Source organism: Rhipicephalus sanguineus, chromosome 1 (genome assembly GCF_013339695.2).
Source record: "Rhipicephalus sanguineus isolate Rsan-2018 chromosome 1, BIME_Rsan_1.4, whole genome shotgun sequence".
Classification (NCBI taxonomy): domain Eukaryota; kingdom Metazoa; phylum Arthropoda; class Arachnida; order Ixodida; family Ixodidae; genus Rhipicephalus; species Rhipicephalus sanguineus.
In genome coordinates this window covers 206244308-206263253 of record NC_051176.1, presented here as the reverse complement: position 1 = coordinate 206263253, position 18946 = coordinate 206244308, and the positions used below count along the sequence as shown (strand labels likewise).

General features: G+C 47.7%; 1 protein-coding gene across 2 annotated transcripts in view; it reads right to left on the bottom strand.

Moving 5' to 3' along the window:
* LOC119406177 (ankyrin-2) overlaps positions 1-18946 on the bottom strand; it is a 345579-nt gene that overhangs the window by 308008 nt on the left and 18625 nt on the right. The window contains exon 1 of one of the 2 annotated variants that reach the window (XM_049418869.1): positions 11094-11298. The exons of the other annotated variant lie outside the window; for it this stretch is intronic. Coding sequence (XP_049274826.1) covers positions 11094-11252 — 159 coding nt within the window. The 5' untranslated portion in view covers positions 11253-11298. Of the gene's footprint in view, positions 1-11093; positions 11299-18946 lie in introns of those variants that run through there. 2 annotated transcript variants of the gene reach the window in all.

The window sequence follows — 18946 nt, the reverse complement described above, 5'->3', positions numbered from 1 at the left end:
TCACGAATAAAATTTGAAAGAATGCGTGACGCAGAAAACTATGCGCCCAAAGGCACCCATAGCTTCTCTTTCTGTCCCTCTCTCTCTTTGCGCGCGCACACGCACACAACGCTCACACAGAGTGCGCTTGAAAGGTCCGAGTCCAGCAATATGATTTAGCTTTTCCCGTTCGCAGGTCCCATATGTTCACAACCGATCTGGTGTAGTTGATACACGCCACTTCTGCGAGCTGTTAGCGAGGTCTGAATGACGGCCCCAATGTCGTAGGCATGCGGTTTATTATACGGAGCGCACCACCTGAAGCGATACTGCAGCTGCTGACAAGCTAATATCAAACAAACAAACAAACAAACAAACAAACAAACAAACAAACAAACAAACAAACAAACAAACAAACAAACAAACAAACAAACAAATACTGCAATAGAGCGCAAGGTGCTGGCGCTTCCTGCTGGAGAAGAAAATAAGCTATTATTTAGTGATATTCTAGACACCAGCATACCGCGATATAGATCTTGCAAAGGTAACTATACAGGGTGTTTCAAGAAATGTGTCCAACGTTCTCAAAAAATCAGGAAAATGCGATATTTGATTGCTGCCTTCAGAATTGGTTTTTAAATGCGAAGCATTTCTTAGCGAACCTCTGGCACTTTGAGCGTTTCTATCTACGTATCTATCTATCTATCTATCTAGCCGCCTACGTCTGGGTGCTCTCATGATCGCCTCCTTACCTTGGTGAAGACCAAAATTTGCATGGGAGGGTAAGAGGATTTGACGAATATGATTGCCGGGTCATGACATGAATAACGTTAAAATCCTGTCGCGTACGTCATCAAACCCTTTCCACTAGACACGTGTGGCACATACCCGTTTACCACGGGCCGCGGTGTACGGGTATGCGCCACAGGTGATTGACTGTTTATATTACCCAGGAACGGCGAGAACGGACATTGGTAACTTAAATGCTAGAGCGTTAAGGAAAACCAACAATGGCAGCGTTGACTCAACGAATGGAATGAATGAAAATTAGGATCCCTGCAGGAATCGAACCCAAGCATTCTGCGTGGCAATCAGGTATTCTACCACTGAGCCATGCCAGGTCTATAAACTGGTTTGGAAAAACAGCCTACGCAGGCGTAATATCAGTGCAACGTCAATTGTGGTTGTGGTGCTTGCTATCTAATTTTACAAGAAAGCAATAAACACTACATGATACTCATACGATGTGTACTCCTACGATACATGCATCATATCAGATTAACGTCTGTAGTTCCAGTGTTGAGTCCGCTTTTATAGCAGTCTAATAAACATTACGTTTGTATTCATATGATTCAGCAAGCTATATTGAAGCATTGCTCGACCCCGGAGGAATACATTAACGAAAGTTACATATGATATCCACATCACCGCACCGTAAATTGCACTTAGTCCGCAAGAACGACGCAGTGTCCACTTCATTTCTTACGAGGCTGCGCGATGGCCTCATGCTGACCGAGGATGATGCCAGATTGAGTGACAGCCGCTTTGTAGACTAGGCTACGTAGGCCACATACGCCCAGGTAGTCTACGAATACGACAAACACCATCCACTGATGTTGTTCCACGTAGCACTATCCAGGCCTACCAGCCTCGACGGCCTATACCTCACCAACTCGAAGGGTGGCTTCAGGTTCCTACTTGTCGCCGGCTCTGTCGACAGCCGGTTTGTCGACGAAATGACCGAGCATGAGGATGTAGATGCGGTCACTGACCAAATCAAGGTGAAAAACACAGAGACGTTTCGGGACCCATACGGGTTCCTTGTTCACACTACACAGGCGAGAGCCGAGTGTCGCTTTTTTATGCTAAAATGTGACGTAATGAACGGGTGTAGGTGTAGGAACCGAAGCATCCTAGAATTCCAACAGCTCTACTATACCACATAATTCACTACACATGGACCCCTCGTCACCACGATCACGACCGGATCCCATAACAAGTCATGACCAGCTGCTGGTGCTCACTGATGACGGTGATGATGCCCTTGTTCAAGAACTGTCAAGAACTTCTTCCACACATGCACACGAGTTCGTGAAACGTGCGTGCGTTCTCTGGACACATATGTGGCTCTTCAACATATATATGTGTGCGTATAAAATTTAAACATATCTTTAGCGTCATTTTGCAACGTGTCGCTCAGTAAAAAAAGTTACGCCACAGTCACCTACCCGCCGCCGCATGCTTCGCATAACATCGACTCCCACGGTACGTGGGATCTGCCGAATTTTTCTGTAGTGGCATGGATTTCAAGATGGTTAAAGAAATTATTTGGGACTGTAATTAAGAAAGTTAAATTAATTAACTTTTTAAATAGTTGAGTTAGGGGGTTGTGTGAAATGGGAGAATTGAAGTTCTTCATGCCAGAAACCCAACCCAACTTTGAGATTTCGAAAAAGTGACATCTAGTAATAATTACGAAGTAATCAAATTCAACCAAATTTAATGGCGAAACCTAAACAGAAACATGGAAGAACGCAACTGCCATATTCTTCCGAGACGTCCAAAATGAGTGAATGACTTTTTCTGTAGCGCTAGGCATCTTAAGATGGTTAGAGACATGACTTGAGGCAGTAATTACGAAAGTTAAATTAATTAACTTTTTAATTAGTGGAGTTAGGTGACTGTGTGAAATTGGGGAATTGAAGTTCTTCGTGCCAGAAACCCATTCCAACTTTGAGATTTCGGAAAAGCGGTCTCTAGTAATAATTACGAATTAATGAAATTCAACCAAATTCGAAGGCTTTCGCTGTTGAAAGCCGTTGCATTTGGTTGAATTTCATTACGCCAAAACAATTGCTAGAGGACGCTTTTTCAAAATCTCAAAGCTCGGATGGGTTCCTCGCATGAAGAACTTCAATTCTCCCATTTGACACAATCACCTAACTCCACTAATTAAAAAAGTTAATTAATGTAACTTTCTTAATTACTGCCGTAAATGAAGTCCTTAACTACCTTAAGATTCCTGCCGCTACAGAAAAAGCAATGCTGAAAACCCCGAGCAAATATCGCATTTTTCTTATTTTTTTAGAAGGTTGGACACATTTCTTGAAACATCCTGTATATGTTCCCTTTCACTTTGTGGTTTAGGAGTGCTTCTGTTTGGGCAAGTTGGTGCGTCATCTACAAACTTAATCACCATGAAAGACGAAGACACAAGAAAACCTGTCGTCCTGTGTGTGCGTGCTTTTTCGTGTGTTCGTTTTTCGTGTTGATTAACTTTGCAAAGGTTCCACTTCGTGGTGATTGAAGTGTGATTGACAAGGTAAGGACAACCCAAGCCCTCATCGTAGCAGTAATACTCCGTTCCTCCTCCATCTCAACAGTATTACTACTATTTCTCAACGTCCCAATGGTTAAAGCCTCATTTTACGTATCGCCTAAGATCACAACGGGAGTTTCCAGCGGAAGGGCATTCTTCCTTCTAGCCGTACGAGCCAGCAATCATCGTAATTGCAAGTGGGTAGACGTGTCTCGACCTTGCATCAAATGATGGGATTTTTCGCGTTATTTGCGAGCAGCAGTGAAGAAGAAGCGGCCGCTGTGTGTATACGGCACAGTTTACTGTACCATCGGCCAGGCACAGCTGCAGGCGTACGTGGACAAACGGCCGCCCTCCGTCCCAAACTGCCATCGCGCCGACTGCGCCACAAACAGTGCGACACTACGGCGCCGCCCAGCCGAGGTCACACGGAATCGATGGTCCTCAGCATGCTTCCGGAACTCGGGCGGCAAAGCGGACGACAGACACGCGCTCTCTGGCTTGCGGTCATTCCTCAATTTCCGGGACGGTGTGCAGTCGAGCACTTTCTGAATGCTATAGCGACGTAGCATCCAACTCGGCGGCGCAGCAATTTTTATAAGACAGAAAACACGCCGCCATTCAAAAGACAACTCTTTCCAACATAATCGCGGGAACACGCCACGCGAGGAAGTGGAAGCAGAGCGCACCGCATTGTTGAGACAGAGGAGAGGGTGACGCGCTAGACGCGAGGCATTTGCGCAAGCTGTGATCCGTTTGCGAGATAGCTTCCTTCTGGCGCCCTTGGAACTTCCTGACAATGCTTTTGCAGTAGGTCCCGCGCAGCTTGAGCGTGCGAGGCCGGTGTAAACATAGGAGCGGTGGTGGCTGCGAGAGCTCTTATATTGCAGCCTTAGAAGAGTAGTGGTTTGGGCTAAAGTAGAGCACCAAGTCGGCCTACTTGGTTGACGTTCATCGTGAAGGTTTTTTAACTGCGCTAACAAACACGGACAAAGAAGAGGTAGGAAAACTGGACTGCGCACGTCCAGTGTTCTTCCCTCTTTTTTTGTCCGTGTTTGTTAACGCAATTAAAAAAGCCTTTACGATGGTTTGGGCTTGTTTGTTTTTCATTTTTGTTAAGGTGGTGTAGCGTTGGCTTTTGGTCGCCTCTGTGTCCTTGTTCTGCTTCGTGCTACACCACCTTAACAAAAACCAGCCTAAGCAATTCTTTAATTATCGTTTGCACTAGCCATCAGCGTAAGGTATGACAGCGGTGATCAATGTTTGCACGAGCGCACGTTGCAGTCATGCGGAGGTCGGAGCCCGCTGCTACATGCAGAGAATAACTTGCTAGCGTGATCTAGAAACCTTGTTCTCGGCAAACGGAACGCTCTCGTTCTGAATCATGGCTATATTCATAAGTTCGCGAGAGACTTCGCCAAACGGGCTTTTCCAGCCTGTGTTTGAGAAGGACACGCCTCTTTTGAATGGCCTGCCAGAGAGCTCGCGGTGGCCCAGACACAACACTTCCTGCGGGCGGCTGCGTAAACAAATCAGCGCTGACGACGCGCCTGCAACTACGTCTTCGTGGCAACGGGCCTCGTAGCTCGGCCGGTCGTAGCCGTTCAAAGTCTAACAACACGGCCACTAGGCCGAGAGCTGCTAGAAGAACGAGAAAGAAGAATGCCTGTGGTTAGCCAATCAACCCAGCGTGTTATTAGAAGCCTGACGTGGCTGGGTAGTACTAATGCAAGAATTTTCAAAGAATACAGGCGGTATGGAGTACGAACGCACGCTGATTTTTAAAGCTTCGGAGAGCAAACACGATTTCTGAAGAAGCGTGCAAACAAACAAAAAAAACTCTTCGTTTATGCTTGTGACTGCTGTTAGAGACAGCTGTCGCTTAATATGATGCATTTTCAGGTTGTTTTTTTTTCTCCATCCGTTCTTGCGCAGAGAGGTCTACAGTCTACACACGAGCAGAGAAAGCGCGGTTGCATGTTCAGCAGATGTGCGTCTTGCCATTAACTTGCTTTCTTCTTTTTTGATGACATAACCATAACATGGCCGGCTCTATTGTTTCGCTTTTTTTCTATTCCTTCTTTAACATCTAAAACTCAAAATCAGCTGATAGTGGCAATAATAGCAGTGCGCTCTTCGGGCCACTAACGATTAACAAGGAAAGGGAAAGAATAGGATCGTCGCATTACACCGGCACATATTAAATGTGATGCTTGCCGCACCCACATCTTCGAAGAGTAGCAGCAACGTTTACATTTCCTGCTCGTAACTGTTTCAGCAATTAAAAAAAAAAAACATTTGTGCGAGTTTGCAGAGGCAGCTGTCCATATTTCAATTTTCAACACATTTAAGACGATCACCCAAGCAACCAGGGAAAGAAAAAAGTTAGGCTGCTGTTCTCGAGCAATTATGAGGCAGTTAAACAGGGCATGTATTCACGAAGCTTCGTCTTTGTAACTGTTATTTGCCATTTGCTAGCTTCATTCGCTAATAGTATGTCCAGTGTCAGGATCGGCTCGAATTCGCTCTTAGGAACAATACGGGCTTAAGAGGTTTTCTTCAGTGCGGGCCCAAGGGCATCAGGACATTCTAGAGGTTTTAACAGAACTAAATTGTGAATCCGCAAATGAAGTCGGAAGTGAGAGACCAAGAGAGGTCACAGGCAAGCTCTGCCAAACAACCAAGGGCCTAATAAAGAAACGAAGAGAGCACGAAAACCTTCAACTCAGTCAAATCGCATTGGCACGAGTCGTCAGAACTGAACCGTCAAAAGTAGAGTATAATACAGTTGGCAGGCGAAATGATCCTATTGGGAAGACTGAGGAAGCAGTAACAGATGGCAGAAGCGCGAAATCAGCAGGAGGCAACGGAATGAACAAGTTGTATACGCTGAATGATAAGAAGGGCAATATCATCAGCAATTTCAATAATAGGGCAAAGCATCAATTCACTGATGAACTCAAGAGCACAGACAACCGATCGTCTGTTATACTAAGAGAACATGTGTGGAGAAGGGGCATGCAGTCATGTACAGCAGACCAGCAAGCGTTGTGATTTAGGAAACAGGGATTAGTAAACAATATAGTGCCTATATGTTGTTTTGTGTTTCACTGGTCCTGTTTCTGGGCGCTGTCTCTCTCGGAATGTTAGAAAATTTTTCATGCCTTTAGGATGTAGTTGACTGGCGAAAAAAAAAGAGAGGTAATTGGACGTCACTGGTAGAAAAGTCAACCCCGCTGTGGATATAAATAGACTAATGATGACGATGAGAGCAACGATATGGTGACCTAGGGGAGGCGTTAGCTTTAAAAGGGCTTGAACTTGAGCTTGGTGGTAAGGATTCATTTCAAGAAATAGCGCAAACACGCGAGACAAGAAAGGCAGACTGGACTTGGCGCATTTCAATTCCAGTCCTGCGCCAACCACTCTGTCTCTCTTGTCTTGTGTGTTTGCACCGCTTCTTGAAATGAAGCCTTCAACAACTTAAGCAGAACGAAATCGGCATGTTCGCGCAATCTCTTGTCAAAGTCGAGTCTGCATGCACCGAGTCTGCATGCACAGAAATTTTGATGTAGCGAGAAGGTCGATAAATTTAGCGAGTTTAGGTCAGCTGGACGGTAACTTTGCATTTTTAGTCTATTTTTTTCGGGGGGTGGGGGGTTCAACCATACTCCATGTGTGTTCGTGCGTGCGTTTGTATGTGTGCCTGTATATATACACACGCAAAATTGAAAATTTTCGAGGGGAGGGGGGGGGGGGGCGTTGAAACATCCCCTCCCCCACTGGCTACGCCAGGGCCGGAAAAGATCCGTAAGGGACCTTGGTAGCCAAGATTAACTGCCTCGACCGATCCCGTTATCCTATGCGCCTCCCGTTCTCGAACAAATTTTCGTTTTCACAAAATACCGAACAACCTGCCAGTGAGCCATGTGTGTGGTATAAAGGCTGCCTTTCTAGGCAAAGGACAATCATCATATGTGATGAGAAATCGAGGCTTATTTCTTCTTTGCACATTTAGGCCTTAGACGTGCTTGGCAGGAGCACCCTAAAGCTGTAGTTTAAAAACTAAAGACGAAGGCACGTGAGCACACTTAAAACATAAGAACGACAAGATTCCGAATAAGTAATTATCACCAACTTAGCGACTTTTAGCAAAATTTAGCAAAACGATAGCAAAACGAGAGCAAAATTTGTAAGATATATACTAAGGGAAGCCTATGACTCAAACGAAAGGCGGTATACGAGGCTTAGCGCTTGCATGTTGAACGGGTTGGTGGCAGTGACTGCGGCTGAACTCCACAAAAAAGAAAATGAATAATACCAGACAGCGCAGAAGGGGGGTATTCGCGACTTTAACATCCATCTGCGCATTTCACTAGCAGCTTCCTATAGATGTTTGCAAAAGAGGAGGAGCCTTCCCATTCGCGTCGGTCGTATAACGGTACACGCCCAGAAAACTGCGCGCACAACGAACATCTCTGTCGCGAAAAGACGCAGTAAACGCGCTTCGTCGCGCCAAGTGCTTGCACTTGACGCGCGTTCTGGCCTCTCAGCCAGCACAACGACCGGAGAACAGAGCGCGAAACGCGTCGCGACAGTGCGGCGCCACTCCCTTCAATGCGCGCCGCGATCGGCGCCTTTGCGCGCCCAGATGAAAGGAGCTCGGGAGAAGAGAGAGGGAGAGAGCGGAGGCCAGTCGGGACGCAGCGCTTCGTGCCATCGATTCGACGGCGGTCCCTTCCTCTCGGTGCTCCCGCAACCCTTTGGGGATGCCGAGGAGAAACTGCATCCATCCCGTGCCGCGTCGCCGCCTTTCAAAACAAGAGTCGGGGGGGAATTGACGAAAAGGTCGTCCTGCGTCTGGCGGGGATCAATTTATAGTACAAATCGAATAAGGGCGACCACTGTGGGCGCGCCGCGCCGCGGGCGCGTTGAAAGGCGCAAAGACGGAAACAGGGCGCCCAGGCGGCCACGCCAGCTGGAAATCCAAAAATTCAGGTTTGCGCGACTCGTATCACGGACACAGACTGGAACGAGAATCACGCAAACTATGTGAGAATTCGTCGATTCCAAGTACACGAGTGTGCGTTACGTTCGCGCAGTTCGGACGCCGAGCATTAAGGCTACAAGTTGTGGATAGCGACTGGTCTGTGAAGCGATCCCACATGGAAGCCTCACGCAATTAGGCGAACTAATTTTATTTTCTGCATTTCAGAATGATTTCCGAAGAGTTGCATACAGTGTGTACAGAGAGCGACGGAACGATATAAATAGAATTTGAAAAGCACGTGTACGTCGATGAAACGTGAGCGAAATTCCTGTTACTCCGCAAAGGGGACGACATTAGAGGCGGCAGAAAGCTGGGAGAAGCGTAGAAAGAAGCACTTCTTCGTTCTTCTTCGTTCTTCGGGTTCACGTTTGATAACTTCGTTTATGACTTGGCAATGCCTGTGTAACATTCCGTTCCAACCCGTTTGTCTGGAAATTTCTCGTACGCATCACGCGTTATTACTTCGCCCTGTTACACAACCTCGTTCATTATACTTCTAAAAACTGAGCACCAAAGACGAACTATATATAGCTTACTTGCAAGCTAGTAAGCTTATCTTAATTTGCTGCATAATCTTTAAGCTTACCCTAAAGCCTCGCGAGTTCGCACTTATGTGTTATGTCATAACTACTGCATTCCATATCACAAGTTGTTTTAACAGAAGTCTCCCAACGAACGACTCTATGCAGCATGGCATCAGCAAGGTTTCGCCTCCTCCCCCTTCCCTTTTTCTCTCTCTCTCTCCAAAGAATAATGTTAGACACAAGAATAGACTTTTCGATGCACCATCTTTGAGCAACTTTTCAAAACTACACCAAATTGTCAATTCGGAAACTCCTGCGAGCGCTGTGGAGCGCCTGATATTTTCTAACGAAGTAAGGCTTGTGTAACTCTTTTCCTGTGACAGGAAGGTACGCTCGACACAGTGCGCGGAAGCGCTGTTGGGCGTTATCTCTCTTGTTCTCCCATTCCGAGGGCTTGCCTTCCTGGCCTATGAAAAGAACTAGGAAACAAATCTTCGTCAGAAACATTTATACGGATGTTTCCCAATTACCTCTGCAGCTTTCTAACTGATACATGCATTAAGAAATTTGTGGGACATATTCTGCTAATTAGTCTGTCAAATGGAATCAGGTATGAACAATCGGTATACAATGTTAAAAACGAATTCAACAGTTCATGTCAAAGAATTTTGGGAAGACTCAATAAAGGCTCTGCCATGTCAGCTGAAGCCCTTGAAATCGCCCCTTAGATATCTTGAGCAGCCGTAAGGCTTTAGTAACGCGAGTTTCAGTAGCCAAATCTTCTCAAGCATTACATAACGCCCCATTCACAAAATGTTAGTGGGTATTACTTGAGTAATGCTCAGTAACGCGTAAAGATGCACTTATAGTTAGTTATTCGATATGATGTCACACTCAATATTTCTAAATATTATCTATAAGAACAACCCACTGAGCGAGCGAGTGAGCGAGTGAGTGAGTGAGTGAGTGAGTGATGGAGTGGTGAGTGACGTAGGGAGGTGAGTGAGGTGAGTGAGTGAGTGAGTGGGAGTGAGTGAGTGAGTGAATGTGAGAGAGTGAGTGAGTGAGTGAGTGAGTGAGTGAGTGAGTGAGTGAGTGAGTGAGTGAGTGAGTGAGTGAGTGAGTGAGTGAGTGAGTGAGTGAGTGAGTGAGTGAGTGAGTGTCGATTGCCTTCGTATACAGCTGAATGTAGCCATGAAGTTACGTTTAGTGTCCGTGTTTCGTGACTTTTTGGTTTTTTTTTTCTGTCCTGCTCCAAGCGGCTCTTTTCTTTCGCCCTCTACCTCGTTCTCCGTGGCACGCAGAGTGTTGGGTCGCATGTCAGTTTTAGCGAGACCTCATTTGCATAGCTTTTTGACGGGTGATTCTTGCAACAACGTTATAAAAAACATTGTTGCAAGGATCATTTGTCGCAACTGCTTTTGTCGTAGTTTTTTTTTTTTTTTTGCAGGAAGGTGTAACAGACATTGTATATTCGGCTTAATTTCGTACACTTGGATTAAATCAGCGTTCTTCAGCAATTACTGAGCTTCTGAGCACATTTACCGCGACTGAAGTTACTCCACCGACTATCTTTAGGACCCCAAACCGCTTTCAAGCCTCGAAGAAGTAATGTGTCAACTACGCGATCTCTATGCAACAACAAAACAAAGACAAAGATGACGGCGGTATAGCATAGCGACGACTACGGCACGATGATGCGCACTGCGGCGTAACGGCACGGACAGATCAAGCACTGTTTCCAGCTATTTACTGCTGTTGCAGCAAAATGATGGTTATACGGATATCTACCTGTCAAGTGAATGATGGTTCGCTGCATGGTGACGCCCGCAGCGGCGTAACGAAACGCAACGATGAATGGCTGGAGTAAGCCAAATTTTCGATTTGTAACTCTTGTCACAGTTTAAAAATGAGCAGAAAAGTAGGAGAGACATACACCACAAGTTTTTACGAATTTGGAAATTTTGTTGTTCTGAAATAATAAGGTAAACCAAGCGAACAGATGCTTGCGCTACGGATCTAAGATAATATTAAGGCCGTAATGGCAAAGACCTGCCAGGTAAACAACTACATGAGAGCGTCAGCCGTACGCGACAGCCCCGCCCTTGCCGTGTACGCAAGATTAGCTGTTCAAGGAGATGGGCCGCGAATTCGCAAACCCGCGGCCGTGGTCCGTTTGCACGCTTCAGCAGCGCTCGCTATAGCCGATAGCGTCGTGCACCTTTTTCGAGGGTTGATGGTGTTGTTGTTGGTGGCCCTCGCGAGTGGCATGGATGGCGGCGGCGGCAGCCGCCGGCTCCCTGGGGTCGCCGTGGTGGTGGCGGAAGGGACGCGACGAGGCGGCGATGTCCACCGGTATGTGGCTCACGAACTGAGTCATGGCGGCCTCTGCGGTGTCCGCCTGCCGTCGTCAACAGGTCCTGCCGTTGCACCGCGCGTGCCGACCACGCGCCTGGCCGCACGTGACACCGCGCCCCGAAGTCCGAGCCCGGTGTCCGACGTTGCGGCAACAGGCGACCGAGGGCCGGCCCGAGCGGCAGCTGGCCGACTCGAGCGCCGCGAGATGGGGTTGCCGCGGGAGACGGTTGCTAGGAGACCACTCGCTCCAGACACACCCACTGCGCCGCGAGGCACTGCTGCATCTCCCAATCGGCCCACGAAGGTGTTTGGGCCAGGGGTGACAAATTGGACTGGCACTGCAGCAACGCGCCGCCACCGATTGCAGGCCGATCGTCGCCAAGAAAAGGCGCCGAAGAAACACCCTCGACAGGCGCCTCCCTTTCGATCGTTATTTCCAGCACACACTCGGCGCCTGATTCGCTAATGAGCGTGCAGAATAACCATTTCTCTCAGCTCGACGCTGCAGCTGCTAGACGTTAGTCATGTTTCCACCACAAAGGAACATCGGACAAGTCAACGCTGATAAATCGACAGGATGGCTCCATTGAGTGCAGTCGCATCAGCCACTGTGCTTTGTAGCTAAAGTTAAAGCTGAATGGGAATTTTTTGCGTTTGTTCGGTGCCCTGAGAGCCAATTAAAACTTTTATTGTACTTGAAGAGCAAATAGATATAGGAACGTGAAGATGAGCATTAAGTTTTCGGATGAAACAAGCAGCGGAGGAACAAAAAGGCGGGAAGACACGCTCATTTGTCTGTGTGCGTGCGTCTGTTTGTGTTTGTTTCATACATCTGTCTAGAGATGGTATACGAAATTCGTTGCTGTGCTGATTGGTTCATATCAATAATGGAATACTTGAACGCGCAGCTTCAAAACGGGGAAAAAAAAAAAAAAGGAGACACCGAACACAGGAGATGCGCGGAAAGGTCTGTATAACATACATTCGACAAGGAATGGAATGAAGTGAAAATGAAAAGACAAGCTAAAGAGAGGAAGAATTATATCGGAGGCGACGGTTTGGCGCAGTAGAAGACCTCGACTTGTGGCGTCCTCGGCGTAGGCATTCTTCCCGAAAAACAGGGCCGCTAGCACGAACAGATGAAGAAAACGCGCGCCCTCGAAGCAGCGCCTCGGAAGAGCACAAGAAGCACGACCGACAGAGAATGCAGCGGGGCGCGCCACGGTATCGTCGCCCACCCTCACGCGCTTTCTTTTCTCTCGAAAGTATACGCTGGTCCACTTTATAAAAGGAGCTATGCCTCCCAGACGCACACAAACGGCATCCCACGCGCGCTTGTTCCAGCTGTGCGAGCATAGCGACGACGCTGCCGGCGTCGTTTTGAACACGCGCCTGCACATTGGGGCAAGAGGCCGCCGAATGAGCCACTTTCTCTGAATGAAATAATTTAATGTTTCGTACAGAGTGTTTACAACCTCCACTGGATGGCGTGTTCATATTTATATTCTTCACTATCGGTAATATAGCCCTTACAAGGTCAATTTCTAATGAGCTCTGCCAAATTGAGCAGGTATATATGGCCCACAGGAGGCGTATTATGGCTAGAGAACTGATCTTTTACATTTCAAAAGTAAAAGTTACCGAGAGGGGCGCGAACACGAATGTGTAAAAATAGGACACTGAAGGTTCGACTGTAATCCGTTGGTGTATACGCATGTATCTTACGGAGACGGCATTTTTATTTTATTTTTTCCTGAAGAAGCGATCACGAGATATTGTACTTGCAATATCCCTTAATTTACTTCCAAGATAACCTTTTTTTAATGACGAAAATATTCGTCAAAGCCGACTAACTATAGGCGACTACTACGTCGAGTAAAGTTCAAATGCTGTAGGACCAGCGCTCAGACACGGGTAAGAACGAAACACACATTGCGCTCTCGTCTGTGTACTTTGTCTGAGAGCTGGTCCAGCACTACTTGAATGATGCTACACCAACCCGGTCCACGTTTCTCCCTTTTACTGGTTAAGTGAAGTCTAGAGCCTTCAGCCGGTTACGACAGCGTGACTCGGCCCGTTGGACTTAACAGCACGATTTCACAACTTTTCCGTTCCCTTATTCGCATTGCCCTTGTGTATATAGGCAGGCGCAAATCTGTGTGTACTACGTTGGACGTGTGTGCTCCGCTTTTTTCCCCTCTTCAATCTGTTTGTTTTCTCTCTTTCGCGAACAGTGATTTCGCTGTTATTTATTTTCTGCCAGCTACTTTTTTTTTTTCTCTCATGAAATAACATTTAAAAAAATGCACAGCTTGCATTAGTGGCGCAAGGCTGGAACCATCAGCGGAGCTAGTGTTCGACCTAGCTAAGTTTTGCTAGTATTGCCAAGCTTTTGCTGAAATGCTTTTTTGCTCGTAGTACTAAGTATGGCTAGACTTGGCTAGACATGTCTGCCCCGCCACGGTGGTCTAGTGGTTATGGCGCTCGACTGCTGACCCGAAGGTCGCGGGATCGAATCCCGGCCGCGGCGGCTGCATTTTCGACGGAGGCGAAAATGTTTGAGCCCCGTGTACCTAGATTTAGGTGCACGTTAAAGAACCCCAGGTGGTCGAAATTTGCGGAGCCCTCTATTACGGCGTCTCTCATAATCATATCGTGGTTTTGGGACGTTAAACCTCAACAACTATTATTATTACATGTCGTCGACGTAGGATCGTTTCTATACACGAAGGCAAACGTTGCGTAAGCCACGTAAAGCGATCCTGTGAACAGAGTCTGACGTAACATCGGCACTAACGTCACAGCACAGCGCCAGTTTTATCGAAACAAACAGCACGCTACGGTGTGATGATCTGCATATAATAAGTAGCGGTCGGTGGCATATTCCTACGGGGTCGAGCAACGGCTGATTGTGGCTTGCTGAGTCATAAGAGTATATATGTAATGCTTATTACATGTTTATAAAATCGGATACAACACTGGAACCACAATTGCCGTTGACCCGACATCTTTTTTTCCGAAGCACTTTCGAGTACAGGCGTGGCTCTGTGGCAGAATACTTCACTGCAACGCAGAATGTGTGGGTTCGAGTCCAGCTCAAACCGTGATTTTTACCCTTTGCACCAGTCATAATTTTTCGCTCACCGATATCGCAGGTACAGGATTTTCTGCGGCACGGGTTGTGGAACGTGCTATCGTGTTAAGATTCCCAAAGTCTATTCTCGCCGTGCCTGAGTCGATATAGACTATGAAACATCTGTGGCGCATACCCGCATTCCATGGGCTGTGGTCAGGCACGTAATGAGTGAGTGAATAAACTTTATTAAAAGTCCGGGCGAGGCGGGGGGAAGAGGGGATTAACCCCTGTCCCGTCCCACTCTCCGTCGATGATGATGGCGTCAGGTGACGGGTTGAAGCCCTTGGACCTAGCTTGAAGCCCCTGGACGTAGCCAGAATTTTTTTCGGGGGGGGGGGGGGAGGGGCGGGAGGCCTAATTGTTCGAAAGAAAGTCTTTCCATGGCAAAAAGAAAAAAAAAGTTGCCCAGGAATAAAGAAGGCTGGACGAATTTCGGGGGGGGGGGGGGGCCTGGCCCTCCCCTGCCTACGTGCCTGGCTGTGGTGTACGGGTATGTGCCACACGTGATCGAAAGTAAGCTTAGTTTCATAACGTACGCGAGAAGCATGTCAGGTTATTCATGTGATGCCGTGCTAATCGTGTTCGTGATGATATCGTCCCATGCTAATTAAGGTATATACAAAGTCAGGGAGACGGTCACGAGTGTACAAAGTCGTAGGCAGTTAGATAGATAGATAGATAGATAGATAGATAGATAGATAGATAGATAGATAGATAGATAGATAGATAGATAGATAGATAGATAGATAGATAGATAGATAGATAGATAGATAGATAGATAGATAGATAGATAGATAGATAGATAGATAGATAGAAGCGGTAACAGTGCCTTTGGTACGCAAATCGCATTTAAAAGGAAGTGGCATGCACTCACTTCCATTGCTAACGAAGGCACCATCATACTGGAGCTCAAAGAAGGCGAAAAAGGCTAAACGCGCCAGAAATCCGCTCTAAGCGGGCCGAAAATCAGGAGGCGAGTCCGATTGTTCTCGCCCCGACTTCTTCACTTGGCGACAGCTGAACGTCTTTCCATGGTCTTTCTACTTCACCCGAAGTCGCACTTTGCCGCATTAGAATAATAACCACGTGATGTAAACATCCGGCCGCAAATTCAAAATGGCGGCCAAGGTGTCGGCTGTGTATACGAGCAGGTATAAGATGCGCTTTCATATGTCGGACCCTTCAGGAATTTCGCCGATTCCCTATCAGTTATTCTTGTTTTTCAGGGGCGTAGCCAGAAATTTTTTTCGGGGGGGGGGGCGGGGGGGGGGGATCGACCATACTTTATGTATGTTCGTGCGTGCGTTTGTATATATGCGTGTATATATACGCAAGCAAAACTGAAAAATTTCTGCGGGGGGGGGGGGGGTTGACCCCCCCCCCCTTGGCTACGCCCCTGTTGCTTTTAATCAGATCGCAGGCGCAAAGCGAGTAGTAGTGCATGCTTTAGAGCCGACTCAAGACCAAGCGATTACACGACCGTGGTCACACATAAAGAGAGCTTACGTGTTTCACACATCATCAGATTTTGACGACTGTGCCCACCGCTCGTGCTTTGCGTGTCACCTGCTTTGCATGGAGAAAATTTGCACAAAAGAGTTTGAATTTTTTTATCTACCGCCTCCACTGCTATATCATTCACTGCCACGACAATATTATAAAATGTTTTGTAGGAATGCAAAAAATAAACGTTCGAGTTTTTCTCCATGCATAAAATACTGCAAAGTTTTTGATTACTGACCCTAGAGACGACCTCACCTTGAAAGGTCACCTACCAAAAGCAAATGAGTGATGAGCCGCAGCTCCCAGAATCTAGTTATCCGTTTTTTTTTTTTAAATTAACCTCCGCTGATTGCGAAGGCGTGCGCTCGAATACCTACACTTTCACCTCCTTGAACACGAAATTAGGGTTCGTACCCTAATGACGGGTTCTATAAAAAGGGATTGTCGTAATCGAATGTGAAAATGTGTACACAATTAAAAGTGGAAATAAGAATGGCTATATTTGGCTGCAAACCTCTTCGCTCTTTTTTGTATTTGGCTACATTTAGGTTAAAGTTTCTTTTGCTTTTGATTACGCCACCTCGTCCGACCTGGCAACACTGGATCTTCTGCATAGTTCTCTTTTCAGCGTCGTGGCCACGGAAGCAGTGTGACTATGCATCTCAAGCAGTGTAAGAGTTGCATTCGCATATCTCGCGCGTATCCAATGGCCAGCTAACTCTGGTCTTCTTCCCCTACCTCTCACCCTACAGTGGCACGTATAGGAAATCAATGTGCGATGGTGCCAATGGAAAAAAAAAAAAGGGTGCTTGCTATGTGACATGCATGGCCAGTTCCCAGCTGAGAGCCACGCTATGTGTGCGGCTGTACTCGACGGCTTTCCAAGAAAACGGATGGGTCCCATATACCCTGTATGTGTATCCCCCCCCCCCCTATACAGACCCAGTCTCTTCCCTCGTCCTCCATCCAGCGCAGGACAGAGATGACGTCGCTTCCTCCGCGTTTCCTTGTAAATAAGTTGTATTTTCTTCTCGGGTTATTTTATTACATAGCTTCCTATCTGAAGGCAGGCTATGCGCCGCATTGCTAATGCGGCATCTCCGGACGAGCGGGGGATTAGCGGCGAAATTTCGCCATAGAAACCGCGGATGCTTTTAACTCGTGGGCTTGTTGCGAAATCGTCTGCATACGAAAACATTCACCTTTATTCGCCGAGAGGGAAATGTGAGCGGCCAAAAAAAAAACCCCGATAGTTCAATGTGACCGCTCCCGCAGCAGTTCTTTTCATCAGCCAGTGCCCGCACGTGTGTCCAAAAACAGGCACACTCATTCCACGCCCACAACATAAAACTGGCTTTCTTCGGCACTTTGGCAATGTAGCTATTGATCGGCGACTGTCAGCAGGCTTGCGCGCTTAAGGGCGCTTTTACCAACCGGAACTGCAAAGAGCCGGTCGAAGCACATGCGCGCATTCGCTTCGTCGATGACATCATTCGGTAATACGATCGTATCCTTGCCTCTGGTCTGCGGAATGGGCGCGCTTCAAAGCGCCGCTATGCGCTTAGTTAATGTTTCCGGTAATTCCCACACGTTCCGGTCCTGCAGGTTCCGCTCAATAGCCGTCAGACTTGTCAGTTTCAAGTAATCCATCTGTCGAGAAATATCAGTTCAGTATTTCGCACTTCCGCGGCACGAAGCGTTTATCCCATTCGTCTTTCCATGCCGAACACGGCGTTCGAGGTACGCTCGGAATAGAGGACACTAGCTCGGAATTGTGCATGATTCGTAAGTTAAAGTTGCCCGTGCGATCGCGGTCGAAGGTCTCTCACTCAGTTGCGCAATGCTAAATGAACACTATACTTATGCGCCATGACAGTTACAACTTCATCTTCACTTCCAAATTTCTGAAGACGATGTGCTGCACCGTCATTCATTCTGTGGTGACGCCTTGACCCGTCTCCGGTAGTGCACTCCTATATAGCAACACTATGGCCCGGATCGAACCTCGTGCCATTTCCAGCCACGCGCTGTAAACCGATGGGCGGCTTCGTCTGCGTTCGTGCTAGATGCGCACACGGCGAGGAATCGGGGCTGCGCGCCGTATATCCGCGGCGTAAATTGTCGTGTTCGCGGGTCTGGCTCGCCACGAGGGGAGCCAGCAAGGGGAAGAGGCCTCTTCGGCGCGTCTTCCTGGAACGGAGCCAGGTCGAGTGCGCCCGGGGCGCCCACGCCAACGGGACGAAGCGACCTTGGGTGCGGCGACGCGGGCCGCGTTGCGTCACGGACAACGCCCATGGCAACGTCGCTTCGACGCAGACCAGCTCGCGCCATCTGAGGAGCACTCGCCAAGGTGCACTCCACTAGCGGGGAAAGTGGCAGAGGGGCGCATTGGCGGCACGCTCAATAGAGCCACTGTAATAGAGCTTATCGTGCCGCGGATTCTGCAGGGCGCCGGAGCGTTGAGGGTAACGATGCGAGAGGAGCGCCGGGAACAGTGAGTGATTTCCAGAGCAATGGACGGGAGCCGGGGAGAATGAAGCACCGATAACACACGACTTAACACCTATGCCATCAATTCAATATGACACTGCACTGCTACGCCCCTATAACACACACACACACACACACACACACACACACACACACACACACACACACACACACACACACACACACACACACACACACACACACACACACACACACACACACACACACACACACACAAATTTCAGCAAAACTAAGTGAGGTCGTAGAGGGGAAGCCGGATTAAATTCGACCGTTTGGAGTTAACTTAATTATAAATGCACGTTAAATGTACAGGGGAAAAAAAGCACGCGAGATTTTTTTACGTGCCGCCACCGTCGGAATGTGCGACCAGAAGCCGAAATGGCGACCTCGTGCTCAGGATCAGAAGGTTGTATCCACGGCAGCCACACCGCGGTGGATGAACGCAGAAAAAGACGCTCGACGCGGCGACCAACAATGTGATTAGTGCACATAACGTAACATAAAACGCGAGGACATATCACGGGAATGCATGTTTGAGTCCAATGATACGAAATAAACGGCGTCAC